Source organism: Hypanus sabinus, chromosome X1 (assembly GCF_030144855.1).
Source record: "Hypanus sabinus isolate sHypSab1 chromosome X1, sHypSab1.hap1, whole genome shotgun sequence".
NCBI classification, from domain to species: Eukaryota; Metazoa; Chordata; class Chondrichthyes; order Myliobatiformes; family Dasyatidae; genus Hypanus; species Hypanus sabinus.
Window position 1 is genome coordinate 5885789 of NC_082738.1, and position 22496 is coordinate 5908284.

General features: G+C 39.2%; 1 protein-coding gene across 2 annotated transcripts in view; it reads right to left on the reverse strand.

Moving 5' to 3' along the window:
• The window catches only part of map3k14a (mitogen-activated protein kinase kinase kinase 14a), a 54916-nt gene that overhangs the window by 13976 nt on the left and 18444 nt on the right, over positions 1 to 22496 (reverse strand). The window contains exons 1-14 of one of the 2 annotated variants that reach the window (XM_059955713.1): positions 19370 to 19491; positions 15779 to 16033; positions 13500 to 13569; positions 12613 to 12823; positions 10086 to 10703; positions 8709 to 8846; positions 7837 to 7966; positions 6564 to 6695; positions 6215 to 6316; positions 5384 to 5547; positions 3845 to 4004; positions 2115 to 2600; positions 1874 to 1980; positions 1117 to 1267 (exon numbers count right to left, since the gene is read on the reverse strand). In XM_059955713.1, coding sequence (XP_059811696.1) covers positions 1117 to 1267; positions 1874 to 1980; positions 2115 to 2600; positions 3845 to 4004; positions 5384 to 5547; positions 6215 to 6316; positions 6564 to 6695; positions 7837 to 7966; positions 8709 to 8846; positions 10086 to 10703; positions 12613 to 12823; positions 13500 to 13569; positions 15779 to 15995 — 2686 coding nt within the window. In that variant the 5' untranslated portion in view covers positions 15996 to 16033; positions 19370 to 19491. Of the gene's footprint in view, positions 1 to 1116; positions 1268 to 1873; positions 1981 to 2114; positions 2601 to 3844; positions 4005 to 5383; positions 5548 to 6214; positions 6317 to 6563; positions 6696 to 7836; positions 7967 to 8708; positions 8847 to 10085; positions 10704 to 12612; positions 12824 to 13499; positions 13570 to 15778; positions 16034 to 19369; positions 19492 to 22496 lie in introns of those variants that run through there. The other variant, XM_059955712.1, reaches the window with a different exon arrangement.

Consider the following 22496-nt stretch of genomic DNA (forward strand, 5'->3'; position numbering starts at 1 on the left):
GGCAAGATTTATGAACATTTGGAGAGGCATAATATGATTAGGAATAGTCAGCATGGCTTTGTCAAAGGCAGGTCATGCCTTATGAGCCTGATTGAATTTTTTGAGGATGTGACTAAACACATTGATGAAGGTAGAGCAGTAGATGTAGTGTATATGGATTTCAGCAAGGAATTTGATAAGGTACCCCGTGCAAGGCTTATTGCGAAAGGCAGGAGGCATGGGATCCAAAGGAACATTGCTTTGTGTATCCAGAACTGGCTTACCCACAGAAGGCAAATAGTATATAGAGGAGTTCTCATGGTAACATAGAACATAGAAAACCTACAGCACAGTACAGGCCCTTCGGCCCACAATGCTGTGCCGAACATGTCCCTACCTTAGAAATGACCTAGGGTTACCCATAGCCCTCTATTTTTCTATGCTCCATGTACCTATCCAGGAGTCTCTTAAAAGACCCTATTGTATTCATCTCCCCCATCACCATTGCTGGCAGCCTATTCCATGCCCTCACCACTCTCTGCATAAAAAGACTTACCCCTGACATCTCCTCTGTACCTACTTCCAAGCACCTTAAAGCTGTGCCCTCATGTGTTAGCCATTTCAGCCCTGGGAAAAAGCCTCTGACTATCCACACGATCAATGCCTCTCATCATCTTCTACACCTCTATCAGGTCACCTCTCAGCCTCCATCACTCCAAGGAGAAAAGGCCGAGTTCACTCAACCTATTCTCATAAGGCATGCTCCCCAATCCAGGCAACATCCTTGTAAATCTCCTCTGCACCCTTTCTTTGGCTTCCACATCCTTCCTGTAGTGAGGCGACCAGAACTGAGTAAGGTACTCCAAGTGGGGTCTGTCCAGGGTCCTATATAGCTGTAACTATCTTCTATGGTTTACAGTATCAACTTAGCATTCACTCATGTTAGTGAAACTAAGGCTCCATTGCTTGTGTGCCCAATTTTCAATTAGCAACTCCAAATAAACATATTTGCCTCAAATATGAGTAAGTTTGCAGATGCTAGAAATCCAGAGCAACTCACACAAAATGCTGCAGGAATTCAACAGGACAGGCAGCATTTATGGAACAGTAAACAGTATTACATTTTTTTTTGCTTACCATTGAAGAGACTTGGCATATCTTGCTGGTGATCTAGTCGATGACTGAGGCTAAAGCTGGTGCTAAGTCCATCAGTGTGACTATTCCATGACATTGAGTGAATTCCAGAACTGTAGTTACCACTTAGACTGGGCATTCCTTTTTGGGAATCCTGATAAAAGACAGTACATTTCAAGTGAAAGGTCAGGTGTAACACAGGAACCTCTTAAACACAGGCTACTCCTTCCTCTACATAGCCATTATAAAATATTTTAGACTATTGCTGTAGATTTCCTAACAAGCAATATTAGGCTTGATAGGTTACCACTTCACTGAGATATACTTACCAATGATGAGCAAGGTGCAGTCATGGTTAGTAGGCAGGATATTCTTACATATTCTTTAATAGTAAACTTACATTCAACTTTATCTCCCAATGATTTATTAAAACAAATCTTCCCTTTGGACACACCTTTCTTGTAGTCACACTTTCATTACCGTTTTTCAACATGAATTCCTCTGTCTATTAATTAAGATCACTTGCTTCAACACAGATACTCCCTGATTTGCAGTTGATTATGCTATTTGTTTGCCTTGGTGTAACTGACTGTAATCTGATCCCATAGCTCTTCTGCTGAAAAAAATCCTAATTTTAACACTCTCTCTGCAATTTAACACAAGATCCATCAGTATCTTTTGTTAAAGACACACACAGTAACTGTCACTATTCTGGCTAGTTGTCCTTGCCAAACAACAGTGAGTGATATTGTGATAGTACCTTGTCGTAATCATCCAATATGCTATAGGCATCACTGCTTAATGCATCCAATATGTGGTCCTCCAACTTTTCTGGGAATACTTGTGAAAGGTTATAAAGTAAAAATTCTGAAATAGAATACCACATAATATAAGCAGTCAATGAATTTGTAAATGTAGCATTCAAATTATACTTAAATGCTTGTTATCATGACAAAGAGGCATTTCCTCATCATTACTGAGAGAAGCGCGGAATGTGTTACCTTTTTGCAGGTTCCCATATTCCTCTGCAAGTTTTTTCTCTGCCTCACTAGTCTGGACTGAAGGCAGTGACATCAGTGGTGAAGGAATTGATGGCTCTTTCTCATCACTGAGAGGCTTTGTCACCTCTTCTGGAAAACAAATATCCTCATCTTTCAAATGTAGCTGATCAAAGTTACAGGCTAGTCTGATACAATTTTTTGGCTTCCTTCGGTAGACCTGTTGTGAATTTTTCTCATACAGAGGTGTCACTGCACCCACTGTGTTCGTGTTGAGTGGATCTCTCTTTGGGTAGCAAAGTCGGTGCCTGTTTGAGTCCAGAGCAGTTGGCACCGTTTCTGATCGAAGAGGCCGGCCTTTGGTGGTGTAGTATCTGGCATTCTGATTTACTGGTTGTGGTGTCATTACACCCTTATTGTTTCCATCATCTGATTTAGCAGCATAACTTCCTTTTTGAACATGATTACTCTGAGGAGTGCCCTTAATCCCTGCAACACAAACCAAAGAAATAAAAGAAAATCAAGCCCTGCAAAACAAACCCTAGGTATTATGATCCTGCCTTCATTAGGACAGAACACCTTTCTTTGTACCAAGGTCCACAGACCCCTTGCTGAATGGTATCGGTCCATGGCATAAAAAAGTTTGGGAACCCCTGCATTTTACCAATATTAACAAGTCACATTCTCTGAAATTCACAATGAAAAATTATTTTCCCCCTATTATCAGATGACTAGAGGATAAGCAAAATAAACATGAACTGGGTCATCCTTGGATTTCCCTCTCTTTTTACCAACAGTTTGCATCAGGCAACAGAACCTCAGAACTTCAGGATACAAACCCCGTCATGCTGTAATAATATTAGCATCCATCAAACCAAGCCTTTAGATAGACCTTGATACAATATTTCTTTATTTAGGATTATAGCACATCTGTTTTTTTTAAAAGAATCATAGAAATGCATGTATATCAAAAATCTCATCTGATTGACTGTGGGTTCTACATTTTGTTATGTTCTGCCTGCACTACCAAGGACCGGAAGGACACAGATCCCCAGTACTGCAGTTCCCATTTTTGTGTCATGTCAACTGCTAATACAAAATTACAGAAGCACAAAGCCTGAAAAGACATTCAAGCATTCTGGATCAAGGCATTTGAAAACATTTTTTGGAGTAACTTTACCCATTTTAAAATTAAACCACTGTACGACTCCAATAATACTTCACTGCCCTGAAAGCTGCAGCATAAAACAGTAACATTATGTCATCAGTTGCTCAAAGACAAAAAATGTCTTGAAATACCTGCAGAGTTTTTGAATGCTTACAGGGTGAAGGACATTACAACTCAGGAAAGATAAATCTCTCCATAGTTAGCGCAGTCCCTTATCCCCGGCCATAGAGCAACTTTTCCTGCTGGATTTGTGTGACATTGCCCATTATTCATAAGTGTGTTTCTTAGTTAAGCCCATCTAATGTCATCATGAAATGAAATCACAGATGTAGACTGGGGCCAACGAAGAACAAGGCTTAGATTTTTTGATCTCATTCACTTCAGTCCTTTATAGTCAGCAGAAGGTAGAAGTATTGCAACCTGTCAGTCAGAACGCAGTTTATCCCTGGTAGAACTTTTGACAACTGTTGTCAATTCTACAGTTTCATCTGCCATAACACATTATTAGACAAAAACATTCTGCTGCAAATAAAGGAAGCACAACAGAGCCAATGGCTCTACTTACGTTGTCTTAATGACGTCAATGCTCTGTTCACTGCTGTATGAAGTTCAGATGCACTAGCTCTGTACGCTGGGTTCTTCATTAAACCAGCCCTGATCACACTAGCTGTGAGAGGACTACACGTAGGTGGTATTTCATTCACTGGAGGATCCTCTGTCATAATCTGTTAGGAAAGTGAAAAGTAAGGTATTGGCAATGTATCTTAACAGTCATGTCTGTACACTGCTAAACTAATTAGTCAAAAAAAATTATAGTATATATTTACTCCTCAACAGTGGGGTGGAGATACGTCTCTACTAAAGGAGGTGTACAGCACTTCTTTCCTCCACTAGCCTGCAGGTCACCCTTGGGCAAAGTGTATCACCTGTTTATCCCCCCCCACAAAACTCAGGGTGACGTGAAGCCATGGAGGAGCTGGCACATATCACAAGTCCTGGTTATGCAATCACTGATGCCAGGCAAACTATCTCTGAAGAGTGTTGATAATGGCTGGGGTCACCTACCTTGTAAAGACACTGCCCAGAAGGTGACAATAGCAAACCACTTCCATTGAAAAATTTGCCAAGAGCAATCATGGTCATGGAAAGACCATGATGACCTACGTCTTACGACATGGCAGATAATGAATGAATGAATGAATATTTATACCATCAAACAAAACTTCGTCCAGTCTTTAGGGAACTATATTCATAGGTTCTACTGTGCCTATTGTTGTGTTGTTCTGGTAAATATAGTGGGCAGGCTATGTTGGCACTGGAATGTATGGCTTGTGGGCTGCCCCAGGCACGTTCTTAAATTGTGTTGGTTCCTCACAAAAACAATGCATTTCACTGTATCTTTCAATGTACATGTGATAAATAAATGAATCTGAATGAAGGCCTAATTTCATTAACTGATAAAACTGTAAATATATTTGTAGCATTAATCCCCACTTTCTCTGCTGCATAAGGTGAATCACACTTTATGTGTTTGATAGACTGGATTTTGAAAATTAACAGCATTATACTGTTCTTTGGCTCCTGCAATACCCAGAACACTCAGACTTTTGTCTTTCTTGTGATAAGAAATCAAACCTCCACTTAGCATTTCCCCACCAATGTTTGGTACCTCAAACCCTTTGGAAGACGGAGCATTATACAATAGTGTGAACAAGTGTTCTAATTACAAACACAGAGAGTGTCTCTCACTATTAGTTCATTATGTATCACGTCGTAAGAAATGGGCGATCATGGTCTTTCCATGACCATGAAGGATCTTGGCAAATTTTTCTACAGAAGTGCTTTGCCATTGCTGCCTTCTGCACAGTGTCTTTACAAGATGGATAGCTCCAGTCATTATCAATACTCTTCAGAGTATGGGGGGGGGGTGGTGGGGGTGGTACAGGCTAAGCAGGTGCTACACCTTGACCTGTAGGCTAGCGGAGGGAGAAAGCATCTTACACCTCCTTTGGTAGAGACTCATCTCCATTCCGCCACCCACTCAATATTAGAGCTGTTACAACTCTGCAGCTCTCCTTTTGTAGATTTTTAAAGTTAAACTCACCTTTAGCAGCAACTGCTTTGTTGATATAGTCTTCCAGGGATGATGCCCATTTAACATGTGCAGCATCATACAGGCAGCACTCCAGCAGTCTACCTTGACACCAAATTCACTACCTGCAACCACCTCTGGTGCCATATGTGTCACGGTACCTAAGCAGTGACTGCCTGAAAAAGAAGTTTTTATTTTACAATTCTATTTATAACATTCTGGGAAATGAAAAGTTAGGCTGCATAAAAACAGGTTCATCCCTTAAATGGCAATATCCACCTACTATGGAAGGATTTACGGCTGCATTTTGGGACAAAAAGAATACAAATGCCCCTTGTTTTGATGGTATATCAGATAGGGAACTGTACAACTAAGATATTTCCCTAGGAATGATTTGGAAAAACATGAGGTTACACACACACCCTAAAACATAAAGGGTGTACGCATTTGCCATATGAAAAGTGGCATATTTTGATTGTGCAGGCCATTGGTATTAACTAAACCTCTGTGGTAATTAACCTCTGCTGAATAAAACCTGAGAGATTTTTGGGAGGAGTTTCTTATTCCTAATCCAACACGAGCACCTATATCAGATCCATATTGCCTTCATAACTGCTCTCTTTTAAGACATGCAATTCATTGCATTAGACAGCTACAACCCAGTCATGGAGCCAGTTAACAAATAACCATCTGGTTATCCAGAGGCTACCTCTTAAAATAAGTGATTGCAGTTAATCACAACTCTAATCTCATCATCCTTCAGTTTCACTCCTTTCACTCCACTCAAAGTCCCTTACAAGCCTAAATCAATCAACTCAGCACTCACTTACAACCAAATCATACCTGCATATGTTGTCCTGCTTCCTGTTGGATTTAATTGTCTTGAATGTCCAAAGTCACAGAGGTAAACCTCTCGACCGTCGTGTGATATCAATACATTATCCGCTGTAAAAAAAATAGTTAATGGGATAGATGTTGCTATATCAGATGAGTGGACAAATTCAAAATAAAGTTTCAGCTTTTAAATTGTACAATCATATCAACAGGATTAGAGTAAAATTACAGTTCATTATGTGGAGAAAGATGAATGTGCACATGGGTGATAGTACAACTAATTCTGTGTCAAGATTGAAACCTGACGCAAAAGTAATAATGGAATTAAATAGTAACTTCTATCCTATTATGATTTTACCTTTAACATCTCCATGTATAATTCCAAGGGAGTGTAGATGTTCCAATGCCTCTAACACATGACTTGTATAATACAGAGCCACAGCTTCAGGAAGAGGTCCTCTATTCTCAATTAGTTGTGCCACCGAACCACCTTAAATAAGAAACCTCACATTAGTACTTGATGTCTATTGTTCATCTAATCTCTTTTATTAAATGCTGATTACCAGAACTTTCTGAATACTGACCTGTAATTCTATGTTCACTTTTGTCTAGAAACAGTTGGTTTTGTAAAGATTTGACTTTGATGGAACTGAATTCCAGAAGCAGAATATAAAATGTTGTCACCATTCTATTGCATACCTAGCATTAGCACAGAACAAATCTCTGCCACTTAAATTTTATGCCATTTAGCTATCACTTGAAAGTTTAATTTGGCCTCTTTCTGACCTTGGTTCATTATTAAGTATGAGTTCTCTACAGCAACTTTCATTTACGAAGCTTCTTTAATGAAATCATCCCAAAAAGCATTACCAAAGATGATAGAGAATGCACCCACCAAAAAAAAAACATTATGAGTCGTGAGCAAAGTTGGCCAAAGAGACAAAGAGATGGTTCATGAAGTGCTTCCTTGTAGGGAGCTTGTGGGCCAGAAGCTCAAAACAGATCTCACTGATTTCCGTTTCCAGAGCAGAGTGAAATTATAACCACTTCTGGGTCAAATGCACCATCAGAGATATTAAAATTTTGCACAAATTACCCTTGTTCATGTAATATGGAATCACACAATTTCCCTTGCATTGATTCTTTTGAGACCCCACCAATATAAGTCCTAAACTTATTTTGACCTTTCAGATTCCTCCCCAACAATATTGAATTCACAACCAAGATCCTCCCACCCGGCCTGATCCAGCTCTAACTGGTCCCTAGCACTCCAAAACCTGATTTTGGCCCTGAATTCCCAATCAACTGACTCAAGGTCCTAATCTTTACATTCAGTCCATGATTGCAGAATGCCTCCCACACAATATTTGCATGATGCAGCTTTAACCATCAAGCACTCGTATTTGGCTGCACTAGAATTTCTAGGCTGAAGTATTTTCAAGTAAAACAGGTTTGGAAACAAATGGGACTGTCATGGTACCAGCTAAATTTATTATGACAAATCAAATCCAAACTCTATTCCCTCAGCCATTCAGATTAGAGTATCATTGTGGTTGATTACTTGAATGAACAATGATCCTGCTAAAATTGAATACTAAATATTCCCACAAAATGTAAAATAGGGAGCTCACCTTGAATATACTGCATAAACAGAGTGATCATCTCTCCCTCTTGTACTCCTCCATAAAGAGGAACAACTCGTGGCGAGTCCAACTTACTCCAATTCAACAACTCCTGTGGCTGGAATTTGCTCACATGAATCTAGGAAAGGAGGTACATGCTGATAGATCCTCAGAAAGTATCATGTTTTTCTTCCAATACATGATCAGCTTAAAGCAAAGAATGTATTATGTACAGTTTAGAAGCTGGATTAAAACTCTCGTCTTTTTCCAACAAGTGATGCAAAATTGATTTTCCTGAAGTGAAATCATCCCTAGTTGAAATTATGATTTTTACAAATTTTGTTCTGGACATCAGGGATCCATGCCAACACATCTGGATGTTTATTAATTTGAAAGTGATACACGTTAAGTGTTTTTCACTGCTTAACAACTGAAAATTGTACTAACCAGTTCAGAAAATTGTTTTATGGCGAGGACAAAAATAACTTGCTCGGATCACCAGTGAAACAAGAATTAAAGCATGTCCATTCTAAAGTTGATGCTTTTGTGCAGGGTTCTTCCCAGCCTTATTTTGCAATTTTCATGATATTTGCAAACTCATTGTTTGAGCCATTAATGTTTACATTAAGGGTTTAATTGCAAGGTTTAAGATTTAAACAAGCAGTCTGAAGTGGGATTAAATTGAGCACCACTGGCAAGTGCCCAGGTAACTTCCAAAATTCTTTCCAAAAGTAGAGGTCAAGTTCAATTTCCCAGACAACTGAACTATACTCAAAACTGGAGAAACTTTAGTCCAACAGCTTTGCAAATACAAATTGTACAATTGCATCAACTTCTACCTAGATACTTCACTGAATACACTTCCAGTCGAACAAACCTACCCGCTTAGCAGCGCAAGTAAAATCAGTGGAGTGATCTTTTGCCATATACACCTCTCCAAATGTTCCAACTCCCAGCCGATTGGAGCAGATTGACCACTGCAAGTTCTCTTTATACTGATGATCCACAGGCTTCAGTTTCTGGACAATGAAAGAGAAGGCTTAACCAGTAATAACATAGTTACAAAACTTAATCCCTGCAAATTAATCTCTGGTTTATAGCATTAAACACATTTTATGTTTGTAGTATTGAGATCTAGCTCTTTTGTAGCAATGAAACCTAATTTCAGGAGGTGGGATATTATAGGCAGCTGCTTCGATTTAACTGGTTACCAATTGGGGATGAATTTCAAGGCAAATAAATGTCAACTGTGTTAAAGACCAACAACTTAGAATGCCAATCACACTTGCTGTCCTAAATGTCTGGCACTTCCATGTTTCTACAAGATACTTTCATCTCAGAAACAGGAGTTTACCTACTTGGCTGAATTGGTCGGCTTTGTCTGAATCAGAAGCTTATGCGCTGAAACCCACTCCAAGAGTCAAGTGCACAAGTATGCTTATGTTTCAGTACAGCACTGCATCATCACAAATGTTATGTTCATTATGCAAATTCAGAGCATATATTTAGGTGGGTATAAAGTAATCCTTAAAGCCTTTCTGATTACATGAAAGGTGATCGCACTGGCCAAGATTAGTTTCTAAATCAATGGAACCAATTTCAATGGTTTGTTGTGGAACCTTGTGCACAAATTGTCTACATATCTGCTTACACGAAAACAGTAATGATAATGAGACAAGACTCATTAGCAAGTTTGGGGCATAATAAGCACGACAGAATATATGGAATTTCTTTTTGGTCTTCCGGATATAACATTTCATTCGTAACTCAAGAAAATGATTTAGGTGCCACAGTAGAGTCGCAGTTAGCACAATGATATTACAGCTCAGAGCATTCCGGAGTTCAATTCCGGTGCCATTCTGTAAGGAATCTCTATATGTCCTCCCCGTGGAATGCCTGGATTTTCTCTGGGTGATCCAATTTCCTCCCACAGTCCAAAGACATACTGGGTAGGTTATTTGGTCGTTGTAAATTGTCCCATGATCAGGTTAAGGTTAATCAGGTTTGTTGGGGTTTGCTGGGGTGGCCTGGCTCAAAGGATCAGAAGGGCCTACTGTATCACCAAATAAAATGTGTGAAACTTTCTCGTTGTCAAGACTGAAATCACTCAATAAGCAACCATTAAGATAAAAACAGGGACTCTTGTTTGCAAATTCATTGAACGCTACCATAAATTATACAAGTCAGGCTGGAGAATCTGATACATACTGGAGTGTAAAAATGTGCAATTCAACACCTTGAAGTAGTGTATTACACACCTCATGTTGAAGGACGCCCTCACTGGTTTCTGGAAGTCTTTCACTCTGTTTCCACCCTTCTGAGTATTTTGCCCATCGCAGGGCTGGCATTGTCAAGCACCTCAAGTTCTCAGAGATGACATAGCCCTTGCTCGCAGTTGATTGGGAGGCAGAGAGCTGTGGTGGAGATGTCTCTTCTGCACTGATTGAATCAGGAATACGTATTCCAGTGTCTCCTCCCACATCATTGATATACAGCATGGCTGCATTACTGTTAAAAGAAATCCCTTGCTTTTTGTGTCCCCCATCCACGTTGACCTGCTTCACTTCAGATAGTGGTGTTAAATTCAAATTTAATTTCCGCTCAAAGTTATGCACGAGACTGTCATTTTTAATGTTCGAGGAAGGAATGGGTCTGACATTGGATTTCTTAACTCCGCCACTGAAATGCTTGATATTAAAAAATATATTTTCAATTCTTTTATCTTCCCGCAATCGGTTCTGCAGGCCCAATCCACACAATCCATGGGTATCTCTATGGGCAGAAGTAATGTGCATCTGTTCAAGTTCACAATGGCTGCTACTGCTGCCCAAAGTGCTGCTGCAAAAATCAGAGGTGCTGTTTTCAGCATCATCTTCCTGCAAATAGAAATAATGAAGTTCATTAAATCATAGGCCTCAAAGTTTATATTGTAAAAGAAGCTATATTTTAAAATAGTTCATTGGCTATATAGTTGGGAAGGTACTGCTAAAAAGAGAATTTTTTTCTCTTGGTCATCCAATCAAGTGATCAGATCTAGACACACTTTTATTTTGGATGTCAGCAAAGACACAGTGAAGTGCACAAAGGTGAATATATTGGAAGCTAAGTGATCATGTGATAAAATCTCTGGCAAAACATCCACAGCATGGTAATTCACATTAGGTTGCATAATCTAAGATTACACATATTAAACTAATTATTGTCAGTATTATTATTTCAGAGTCTCCTGTTCTGAATGAGTGCCATTACAAAGGAAACACAGCAGTGCATCTACATTAGAGGTTTGCGAAGATTTAGAGTGTCATCTAGAACATTGACAAACTTCTATAGATGTGCGGTGGAGAGTATATTGATTGGTTGCATCACAGCCTGGTATAGAAACACCAAAGCCCTTGAATGGGAAATCTTACAAAAAGTAGTGAATCCAGCCCAGTCCATCACAGGTAAAGCCCTCCCCTCCACTGAGCACATCTGCATGGAGCACTGTTGTAGGAAAGCAGCATCCACCACCCAGGTCATGGTGTCTTGTCACTGCTGCCATCAGGAAGAACGTATAAGAGCATCAGGACTCACAACACCAGGTTCAGGGACATTTACTGCACTTCAACTATCAGGCTCTTGAACCAGAGGGGCTAACTTCACTAGCCTCATTACTGAACTGTTCCCACAACCTATGGATTCACTTTCAAGGACTCTTCATCTCATGTTCTCAATAGTTATTGTTTATTTTTTATTATTTCTTTATTTTTGTATTTGCACACCGGTCATCTGTTGGGTGAGGTATTTCATTGATTCTATTATGGTTATTGGATTTATTGAGTGTGCCCACAAGAAAAGGAATCTTAGGGTTGTATATGGTGACATATATGTACTTTGATATTTGAATGCTTGCACTGCCAAAATGTGGAAGAGGCTAATTTGCTCAGCATCAACTTATGGAAAGTGGCTGTGACTTGTCTGCTATCTGCAGTCATCAGGTCAGCTTCGTAATAAGAGTGACAAAGGTAATCTAGTTTAGAAAGTCAGGATGATATGTTATGAGTGACCAGTTTAATAATTTTCCATTTTAATCTACTACTTAAATTTATAATTAAATTCAAACTGTTCCCCTTTCTGTAACTAATGTGGTGTATTGGTTTCTAATTGGACACTTTAATTGATTACTTTGGAATTTATCAGGTTGGGTTAACTAGTGGAAACAAATCAACAGATTCTAATGTCTTGAAGTTAAAGCAGAAAATTCCTTGGGTTCAGAGTCAATGAAAAGTACAGCATAGAAACAGGCCCATCTAGTCAATGCCGAACCATTTAAACTACATACTCCCGTTGATCTGCGCCTGGACCATAACCCTCCACACCCCTCCCATCCATGTACCTATCCAAACTTCTCTTAAACATTTAAATCAAGCTTGCGTGTACCACTTGTGCTGGCAGCTCATTACATCCACACTATCCTGGTTTCTCATTCCTGTAGCTTCTAATGAAATTTGGTTGATTGTGCAATCTGGATCTTGCACAGAGATCCTTCCAATTGAATATGCCACTGACATGGAACAAAACTATTTTTATGATGCCATTAATGTACCAAAAACAACCAGAGACATATGTGATTGAATGCAAATGAGAAAGCAATTAAATGAATAAAACTTCATATGTTTTTAAAATACTTCATTATTGATCAAACAGATTATGATCCAAGTTCATGTTTGCAATCTATCATCAAAGGAAATTAGGAATATGCTTATAATATTACATATCTAAGATCAGAGAAAATTTGCTACCTACTTGTACTGGTATTGGGGGGCAGCTCTCTTGCTCGGGGGTCTTCGATTGCTTTTGTGATGCTTTGGTCTTGTGTTTGGATTTTCTCCTCCTACGTTTCCTCCTGGGATATTTATTGAGTTGCTGGTCTTTCTGTAGCTGAGGCAGCTTTCCTTCAGCCACTTTTGCCACATTGTTTGGAACATTTTCTAAGTTTGATCTTTCTGCACGATTACTAGAAAAGAAAACTATCTGGTTAAAGAATATACCCTAAATTGTAACATACTTAATTGAATGCTGCAAATAATTTTATACAAAGTTTTAAAAAAAAATTACCCCAAGTTGCACAAGCAGCTTCTAGGCCAGGAATTTAGAAGGATGATGGACAATTCAAATATGATATGTCGGCTGATAAAATGATCCAGTGTTAGTTTGCAAGAAGGCTGTTCTTTTGGGGAAATCAGAATCAAGTGGGTAAAGTTTTATGACTATAACCAAGGAGATGGAGAGTGAAAACAGAAACACTGTTTTACACAATAGGTGTGCAGCCCTGGAACTCTCCTCTTTGCCCAAGTTGTTATAGGATGGAGACTGATGCATTTTTCCCCAAGACATTCACTTGAAGGGATATGGACCAAAAGTACATGAATGAATAGGAGATTTGAGATTTGAGGAGTACTAGGGAAAACTTCTGATGGTTCTTCCAAGCCTCTGCTACTTTCATCAGCCTTCTACACTCCCATCCCAGGCTGTTATTTATTTAATTCATTTTCACTGTCATCAGGTTAATCCCTCAACAATCATGTTTTTCTGAGCTAATGTCCCATTGCAAGATGAGCACTTCTTCCAGCCTCCTCTTCCTTCAGTTCAATTGTTGCTGGGTAAGCACAAAACTACTGAAAATTTCTTACCTGTAACTGTTAGGTGTGGCTATGAATTGCGGCTTCTCACAACTGGGTATGAGCTTCTGGTTTCCAATGCCTACAAGGATAAATAGTCTATTAAGTATTGCAAGACGGAGCCCATGTATGTCCTACAAGGCCAAATTCAAGAGCCTGTCCAAACCAAGTTACATTAATTAAACCAGGGGCAGGCAACCTATGGCCCGCGAGCAAATATTGGGCTACTATGCTTATTTGGCCCGCGAGCGATTTTTCCTTATTTTGAGTGTTTCACGCGACCACACTGATGGACGTACATGGCATCTTGTTACACTGGCCCCAGGTTCCATTTTGTTCCAAACCAAACACTTATGTACGAATGACGGGAAGGCAGACTACCTTATTAATATGTATTAGATACTCTCCGTGCATGCGCAGGTTTTCAGATGGGATCGTTCAAATTTGTATACAGAAACAGCGTCACTGTGTTTTAACAAGAAATCCATGCCAAATATCTAGATATTTACATACGCTACGATACTTGTTGAATAACTCGTGTTTCAAAAAATCAAAGCAAAAAAATTTCCAATGGCAATGAATGAAAATTGCAGGAAGGTAGACACTGACTGCCGAAATTTCCAAGACAATTGAACACTAGATTACTTCTTGTGGACATTACATCTCATTTAAATAACTTGAATTTACCACTTCAAGGGAAAAAAAAAATCAGCTGATACATGAGATGTATGGTCATATTGTGGCCTTTGAAAGAAAGCTGCAATTGTGGAGTACCAGCTTCAAAAAGCAAATTATGCACATTTTCCCACTTTTCAAAAAAGTAAAGCACAAGATCCAGGCATTTTTGTGAATATGGTCCAAGAATTGAGAAAAGAGTTTTCATCTCTTTTTGCTGATTTTCGCATGCATGCAAATGAGTTCAAGCTGTTTGCTACTCCATTTGATGTGGAAGTGGACACTGCATCAGAAATTTTTCAAATGCAATTGATTGAGATGCAATGTGACGATATATTGAGATCGAAATTTCATTCTGAAGATGTGTCAGTGCTCAACTTCTATAGAATATATATTCATTCAAGTGGGAAGTATCCTAACTTAGTGGACCGTGCAAAAAAAATGGCATCATTGTTTGGCAGCACTTATCTGTGTGAGCAATTATTTTCAAAAATGAAGCACACCAAGAACCATTTGAGAACAAGATTGACTAATGCCATCAACAAGTCTGACACCCAATATTGAGAAGCTTTCAAGCGACAAACAGTATCAAGTTTCACATTGATTTATCGACTGCTTGCATTAAAATTTTCTTTATTATACTTAATTTACCACCATTCAATGCATCATGTTCATACGTTTTATGTTTAAAGAGCCTTTGTGTCCTTTCAATAGATTCAAAAGATGCCTTGATTGAAATAAATTGCAACTGAGTTCTTTGGTTACTAATTGGCATCCTTGGTTAAGCACAAATGATTTTCTAGCATGTGTTATTCATTAATTTGAGGCAAAACATAACTAGTTGTATTTAAGTGGATAATCTCCATATTTCAAGTTTTTTTAAATGGCATTTATCTGGCCCATCGTCTGCTCATTAATATGCGATCTGGCCCACAGAGGCAAAAAAGGTTGCCGACCTCTGAATTAGACTCTGCAGGCCTTGACCCAATTTTGATTTTTTAAAAAAAGCTTTTCCTGAGCTGACAGCAATTAGCAATCTCAAGGAAATTAAGTTCTTAGGCATCAAGTACCTGGTGGTCAAGGGATCTAGCAGTATGTGATCGTCTCATAACATGCTCATGTTTTCAGTTGCACTGTTAAGTTTGTTTCCATAGTCAGGAAGATTTCATTTCAGTTACCATTTTTAAAATATTAAATTGGCATTCAGCTAATTGAAAAAATACAAAAGGGGAATGAATCAAAATCTTCCTCTGCATACCACTGTCTCCGTCATAAGGGGAAACTGTGGGTGATGTTCATTAATGCCAACAACCCACTTATCAGTTGCTACTATTGACACAATGCTTACGATGGGTTGGAGTAATTTCCATCTCTGTTTCGGTGTGGCAGCTAAGCAGTGAACAGCTTTTAACAATAAAAGAAAATATCCAGCGAGAAAAGGCACACCTATTGACAAGCTTTTAATTGGTTTACGCTACTCTTAGGAATGACTACAGCAGTGAAAAAGCCACCTTGGCCTGTTAGTGATTTTAATTGACTGCTGCTAAATTTTAATTAGTGATTTACATAACTTAAGCATAATTTAATACTGCACAAGAACAGATCTTTCTGCTTACCTGTTGCCTGAGCAATATAAGAAAATTTGCTCCCGTTATTATCCATTTCTTGCTTTGCTGTTCCCTCAGTTAAAACTTTCACTGGGAGAGACATCTTCATGCAGCGTTTGTTTTCAGTGAAATCAAACCACTTGCTTTCCATTTGGCTGATCGGGAGCTCTTGCTGGTCCCTGATATCAGATTCAGCGGTGTGCCGTGATGAACACTTGACTGCCATTTTCTATAACGGACCTGGAATGCAGGCAACAAATACACCTGTAAAAGGAAAAGATAGTTCAATCAAGAGTTCACTGTAATGTCGTGGCTCAGAAACTAATTATGTTGTCTAAGAAGGTGTGGTCTGTGGACTCAAAGCAATCAACCTCAGCTTGGATTGCAATTTCAAATCTACGGACTTCAGTGGAAGTGAATTTCAGAAGTAGCATGTAACAGACACCACCATTGTTATGTGTTTGGTGTGAGAAACAAAAGAGGAACTTCTATCCCTATTGAAAATTAGAGCTCATTTGACCTTTAAGGCATGTCCTAGCACTTTAATATTCCATCATCAATACACATTCCATTTTCATCATTTCTGGTCAGAAACTTTTAGCGATTTTATTTAGGCTTTTCCAACTTTCTCAGCTGACCAGGAACTAGAAAGCCTGGGGTTAGAATCCTAGCCATTAGTGAGTTTGTTATTATCAGCCAGGTTCTACATTTGGAAGAAAATATATTAGTTAAAAACCTAACCAAATGGTCAAGTTGTGTGGGGTTTTCTTTGCTTTGTGGCTGCCTATAAGGCGGCGAATCTCAATATTATATACATACGTTGATAATAAATGTACTTTGAACATTGAATTGTGCTGTGTCACTCCATCACCTTCACCACTAACTAGGATCCTATACAGCCATTACAAGTGAGGCAGCACTTCACATGTGAATCTATCAGTGTCATTTATTGCATTCGGTACTCCCTCCTCTACATTAGTGAGACTCAGTGCCAAATGGGGGAAATTGCTTTGTTGAATACTATCGCTCCATCCACTATAACAGCCAGGATCTCCCTGTGACCAGCCATTTTAATTCCATTTGCTTGGAAATGGGAATGTTTGCAGCCTCAAATATTGCCAAGTTGAGGTTAGAAACAGATTAAAGGAAAAACACCTCATATTCCATCTTGGTAGTCTCTAATCTGACAGCATCAACATCAGTTTCTCGGATTTCCAGTAACTACTTCCCCATCTCCCCACCCAAGGTTTCCTCTATCCTCTGGCCCCAGTATCCCTTCTTTCTCTTCCCCTGTATTGTATTCAAAACCAATGAATCACCTAAACCATCCACCCTGTGGTTTTCCCCATCTCCTTCCCTTTATTCCACATCCTTCTGCCCTCTGCCATCAGATTCCATCTTCTTCTGCCCTTTTCCACCTATCACCTTCCAGCTTCTCACATAATTCCCAATTCCACCCCCCACCTATATATCCCCCATCACCTGGATTCACCCATCACCTGCCAGCCCGTGCTCCTCTCCCTCCCTGCCAATCTTTTACTGTTCCTTTCCTCGAATGGAATTGTAAAGACTTTGATACGTTTTGTGGAAATGGGTCAAATTTAATCACACTAATCCATATAGCTGTCAAATAGTCAATGGCAATCTCTGTTGCAACTCACACAAATACTTGGTGCAGGACAGAATAAAACAATTAACTGTAGAATGACCATATTCCAACAAAGCACAGATTTCTCTAGAAAATAAGAGTAGAGAGAAAATGGGCAAGTCTAAATGAATGGAGTACCAATATAATATTCTTTTGTAACACTGAACTGGGTTCTATAACTGAGCAGATAATTGAAATGAGAGTCACTGCACACATAAACAGGTCCATTAGTCATCATATCTGACCATCAAGTACCAATGTAACAATCTCACTTTTCTGTTCACAACTGTGTAACTTCCCTTCCATCGCCCCATTTCTCCTGTTACCCACTGACAGGAGGAGCAATTTGGAGTGGTAAATTAATCTACCAAATAGACACGTAGAGGGCTATGGGTAACACTAGATAATTTCTAAAGTAAATGTTTGGCACAGCATTATGGGCTGAAGGGCCTGTGTTGTGCTGTAGGTTTTCTATGTAGGAGGAAACCAGAGCACCTGGGGAAAATTATGCATGGTAATTGGTAGTACATGGAAATTCCATACAGGTGGCACTCAAAGTCTGGACCAAACCCAATGTCTCTGGAACTGTGAAGTTGCAATATTAATTGTTGTGCACTATGCTCCCCATCATGCCACCATTTATGCTCCAAGTTATTAGACTATTCAATCCCCATTAACTGCTTCAACTAACACAGCTTTAGTTTCTTTTTAATTTTCATTCTTTTACAAGGAGGCAAATCTTTATGTACAGTAAGTATCATTTATGCTAAGAATGGAATATTTTGACATCCAGTGATGGCTTCAGTCATCTTCCAAGGTACTGTGGCACAGACTTGATACTAATTGAACTTTCGTTTACCTAAACCTGAGAATATAGTCCACTATAAATTATTTAATTTTCCTCCTCTTTACCAATCTCTGATTTTTGCATGAAATGCAGTGCCGGTTTATTTCAGGTTATTGTAAGGGGTATGGAGGTGGCAGCAGTTGTGCCTGAGACTGCTTGCACACATTCCACTTAGGAGCCTTTGTAGCTTGTCTGGGCTCAGTACAAACCTAGATCTCAGAAATAACTTAAGTTTTAAGGAAGACTGCCTGCAACCTTTGAACTTAAAACTGTTTTCATTGGATTCAATTCCAAGTTCTTATGTTTTGCTAACTGTAAAGCATTAGGACAGCCACAAGTGCTAGAGTAGTGTCACCTCTAACAGTGGCTGCATTGAAACAGTGACCACCACTTCAAAGTTTCCCTACCATAAATCTACAATATATGGTGACATTTATGGAGAAAAATAGCTATTCTGAAAAAATGCTTAAAATTGGTATTAGGCACTTCAAGTTACACTGATACAATAGTAATCCCATCACTGTCTGCACTTCTTTGTAAATTGTCTTCTAAAATTGTACCTGTCTCTTTCAGGAAAGCAGATGTACAGAGCTACAGAAGTACAATAACTGATCTGAAGCAAGCTTCCTGCCAACCAACAGCACACTTCACTGAAAATCCTCAGTTCTAATCCAAGTTATAGTAGCAATAGTCAGAAGATTACCAGAAAAACCTAAAGCAAAAAAAAAATTAAAGAGAATTGTGGTCAGTTCCATCTTTGAATGGGCAATACAGATGAAGAAAGAGTTTCTCTGGTCTAAGTAGCACAGACAGATTACATTGTGAAGTAGAACATGGAGGAAAGTGTTCAAGCATTCTGAAAACCTGTTACAACAGATTCATTGCCAAACAACATCCATTCAGTTTTAAAAAGAGAGTAAATAAAAAGTTTTTTTTAAAAATCGCTCATGACTTGGAATAAATATTGCAGTTAACTTCAATGAATTGACAAAGATATCCTTCAGAACTATTTCCTGGTTTGTAATAATAACATTAACCATATGTTAAAATATACTAACAGGAAAATTTAAACAGAAAAAAAGTTGTACATCTTTAACGTACGTACCCAATGGTTGGAACAGAGAGGATGGAACTACACTAGTCTCATCTCCTAACGCTGAGGAACAATTTCTGCAATTTCTAAGAAAGAACAGCCACAAAGCTGAAAGCTCTCGTGCTCTCTCTCTCTCCGGCTGGATCCAATAACATGGAAACCGAATGACCTCATCCTCCAAGCTTCCGTCTGTCATTGGCTGCTGTTTCTCCAGATTTACAGGAACAGAAATACCTCATTCCAGGAAGCTTTCTTAAGTGAAAACAGGCCTGGTTGGTTTGAGCATGCCTTATGTGTAAATCTGGTTGTTCTGGTTTAGAATTATACAAATAACATCCACCAGTATGTTTCTAATTTGGATGTAATAACCTATGATTTTCAGCTGACCATAGGCATAAAGAGGAACATACTTGAAACAAAAACTTAAAAGCTTATAATTTATTGAAGTAGCAATTACCAGGAGATTATCAGAAGAAACTAAAGCAAAAAAAATTCATTGAACATTTTTGATGGTTCAAGCTCCAAATGGGCATTGGGAGAGGGGGAGAGGGCACACGCACACATATACGTGTACATACATACTGATGTCTAATATTTGGATTCATTGGTACCCTTCTTTAAAAAGATTTTTTTGTCTGTGATTTACATCTGTTTCGAAGTTTTTTCCCTATTTTGCAGCTTAAGTCAGGAAATTATGCTAGGATCTTCAAATTAGTGATCCATTTCTGCATGTGAGGACTTCAACACAAACACAGCTCATTTTAATTACTTAATGGCAAAAATTGAATCAAGAGCTCATTAAGACCTAGGAGCAGAATTAGGCCATTCAGCCCACTGACTCTGCTAAACCATTCTATCATGGCTGATTCATTGTCTCTCTCAACTCCATTTGTCTACCTTCTCCCCATCAACTATGACACCCTAATTAATCAAGAACCTATCAACTTTACCCTTCAATAAATATAAAGATTTGGCCTACACATCCATTTGCGGCAAAGAATTCCGCAGATCCACCACCCTCTGGCGAAAGAAAGCTTTCCTCGTCTGTTTTAAATGGACATTCCTCAATTCTGAGGCTGTGCCCTCTGGTCGCAGGCTTCCCCACTATAGGAAACATCCTCTCCACTCCATCCAGATCTTTCAATATTCAATAGGTTTCGATGAGATCTCACCCCTTCCCCTACCCCCGCCATTCTTCTAAACTCAAGTGAGTACAGGCCCAGAACAATCAAACACTTCTCATATGTTTAACCCTTTCATTCCTCAGACTATTCTCATGAAAATCCTTCAGATTTTTTCTAATGCCAGCATATTCTTTCTTAGAAAAGGAACCCAAAACTGCTCACAGTACTCCAAGTGCAATCTGACCAATGACTTATCAAACCTCATCATTACATCCTTGCTCTTATATTTTCAGCAACACACACAAAATGCTGGAGAAACTCAGCAGGTTAGGCTGCATCTATGGAAATGTATAAACAGTCAACGTTTCAGGCAAAGACCCTTTTTCAGTACTTTGGTATACTAGTCTTCTCAAAATGAATGCTAATATTTCATTTGCCTTCCTTTCCACCGACTCAACTTGCAAGTTAACCATAAAGGAATCCTGCACAAGGACTTCCAAGTCCCTCTGCACCTCTGATTTATGAATTTTCTTCCTATTTAGAAAACAGTCTATACCTTTATTCCTTCTGCCGAAGTGCACTTCCCCACATTATATTCCACCTGCCACTTCTTTAACCATTCCCCTGATCTGTCCAAGTCCTTTTACAAACACCACTTCCTCAATACTACCTACTCTTCCATCCATCTTCATATCATTCGCAAACCTGGCCACAACACCACCAATTCCTTCATCCAGATCATTGACACACAACATGAAAAGAAGCGGTTCCAACACTAACCATTGAAGCACACCACTAGCCACTGTCAGCCAACCAGAAAAGGTCCCATTTATTCCCACTCTTTGCATCCTGCCAGTCAGCCAATCTTTGATCCATGCTTGTACCTTTCTTGTACACTATAGGCTCTTATTTTGTTCAGCAGCCTCACATTCGGGACCTTGTCAAAGATCTTCTGAAAATCCAAATAAACAACATCCACTAATTGGATGTTAAATTCCCAACTATGATCTTCTTTCAGCCATAATTTGAAGATGCCTACATCATATCTGCTAATCTCTAACTGAGCTGCAAGATCTACATTATTCCATATACTGTGTGCATTCAAATATAACACCTTCAGTCCTGTATTCATCATCCATTTCTTTTTTAGCTCTGTTACACTATAACTTATCCCACTGACGGCAATTTTGCCCAATCATCTGCCTGTCCTTCCTGAAAATTTCACTACACGCTGCCTATGCTTGTATACCAACTGCCCCATCCTCACCCCATCATTCCAGTTCCCACCCCCCTGCCAAAGTCATGAATTTTGCCTTTTGGTAAATAACTTACAATAAAACACAGAGTGCTAACAGTAGTGAATTAAAGTGACCTCTAGAATATTGATTTTATTTGCTAAGTAAATAATGCCTGCAATGTTCTCTAAAAGACCAGGAGTTCCAGCAGGAGAGCTTAAAAAATACACTTAATCTGCGACCCAATGCTAATGCTGATTGCTGGAGGTTTGCATTATCTGCATGCATTGGGCACAATTAATGCACCATACTGAGGGGTGGGGGTCCTTCAACAGGAAAACCATTGCCTTTGCTCTTATCAATCTTATTTCCTGTTCTCAGCATATTTTCAACAACATCCCCCCCCGCCCTCCACTAGTTTTCACCGCAGCCTAAGATGGCCCTGGCGATAATTCTTTACATGTGCTAGCCTACGTCTCATGTATTAGCATGCAAATGATGCAGTCGTACCTAGAAAACACCACCAGTGGAAAACTGACCTGCGTGTTTCACAATGGTTTTAAAGAGAAGCAAATCACAACAATTCCTCCACACAAGTTAACATCATTATCAAAAAGAGAGCTAAAACTGTGAAATAGTTTAATATTTGCATAATCTATACTTTGCAGGGTGGAGATGCATCTCTACCAAAGGAGGTGTAAGGTGCTCCTTCCCTCTGTTAGCCTGCAGGTCACCCTTGGGTGAGGTGTAGCACCTGCTTAACCCCCCTATCAGGGTCAT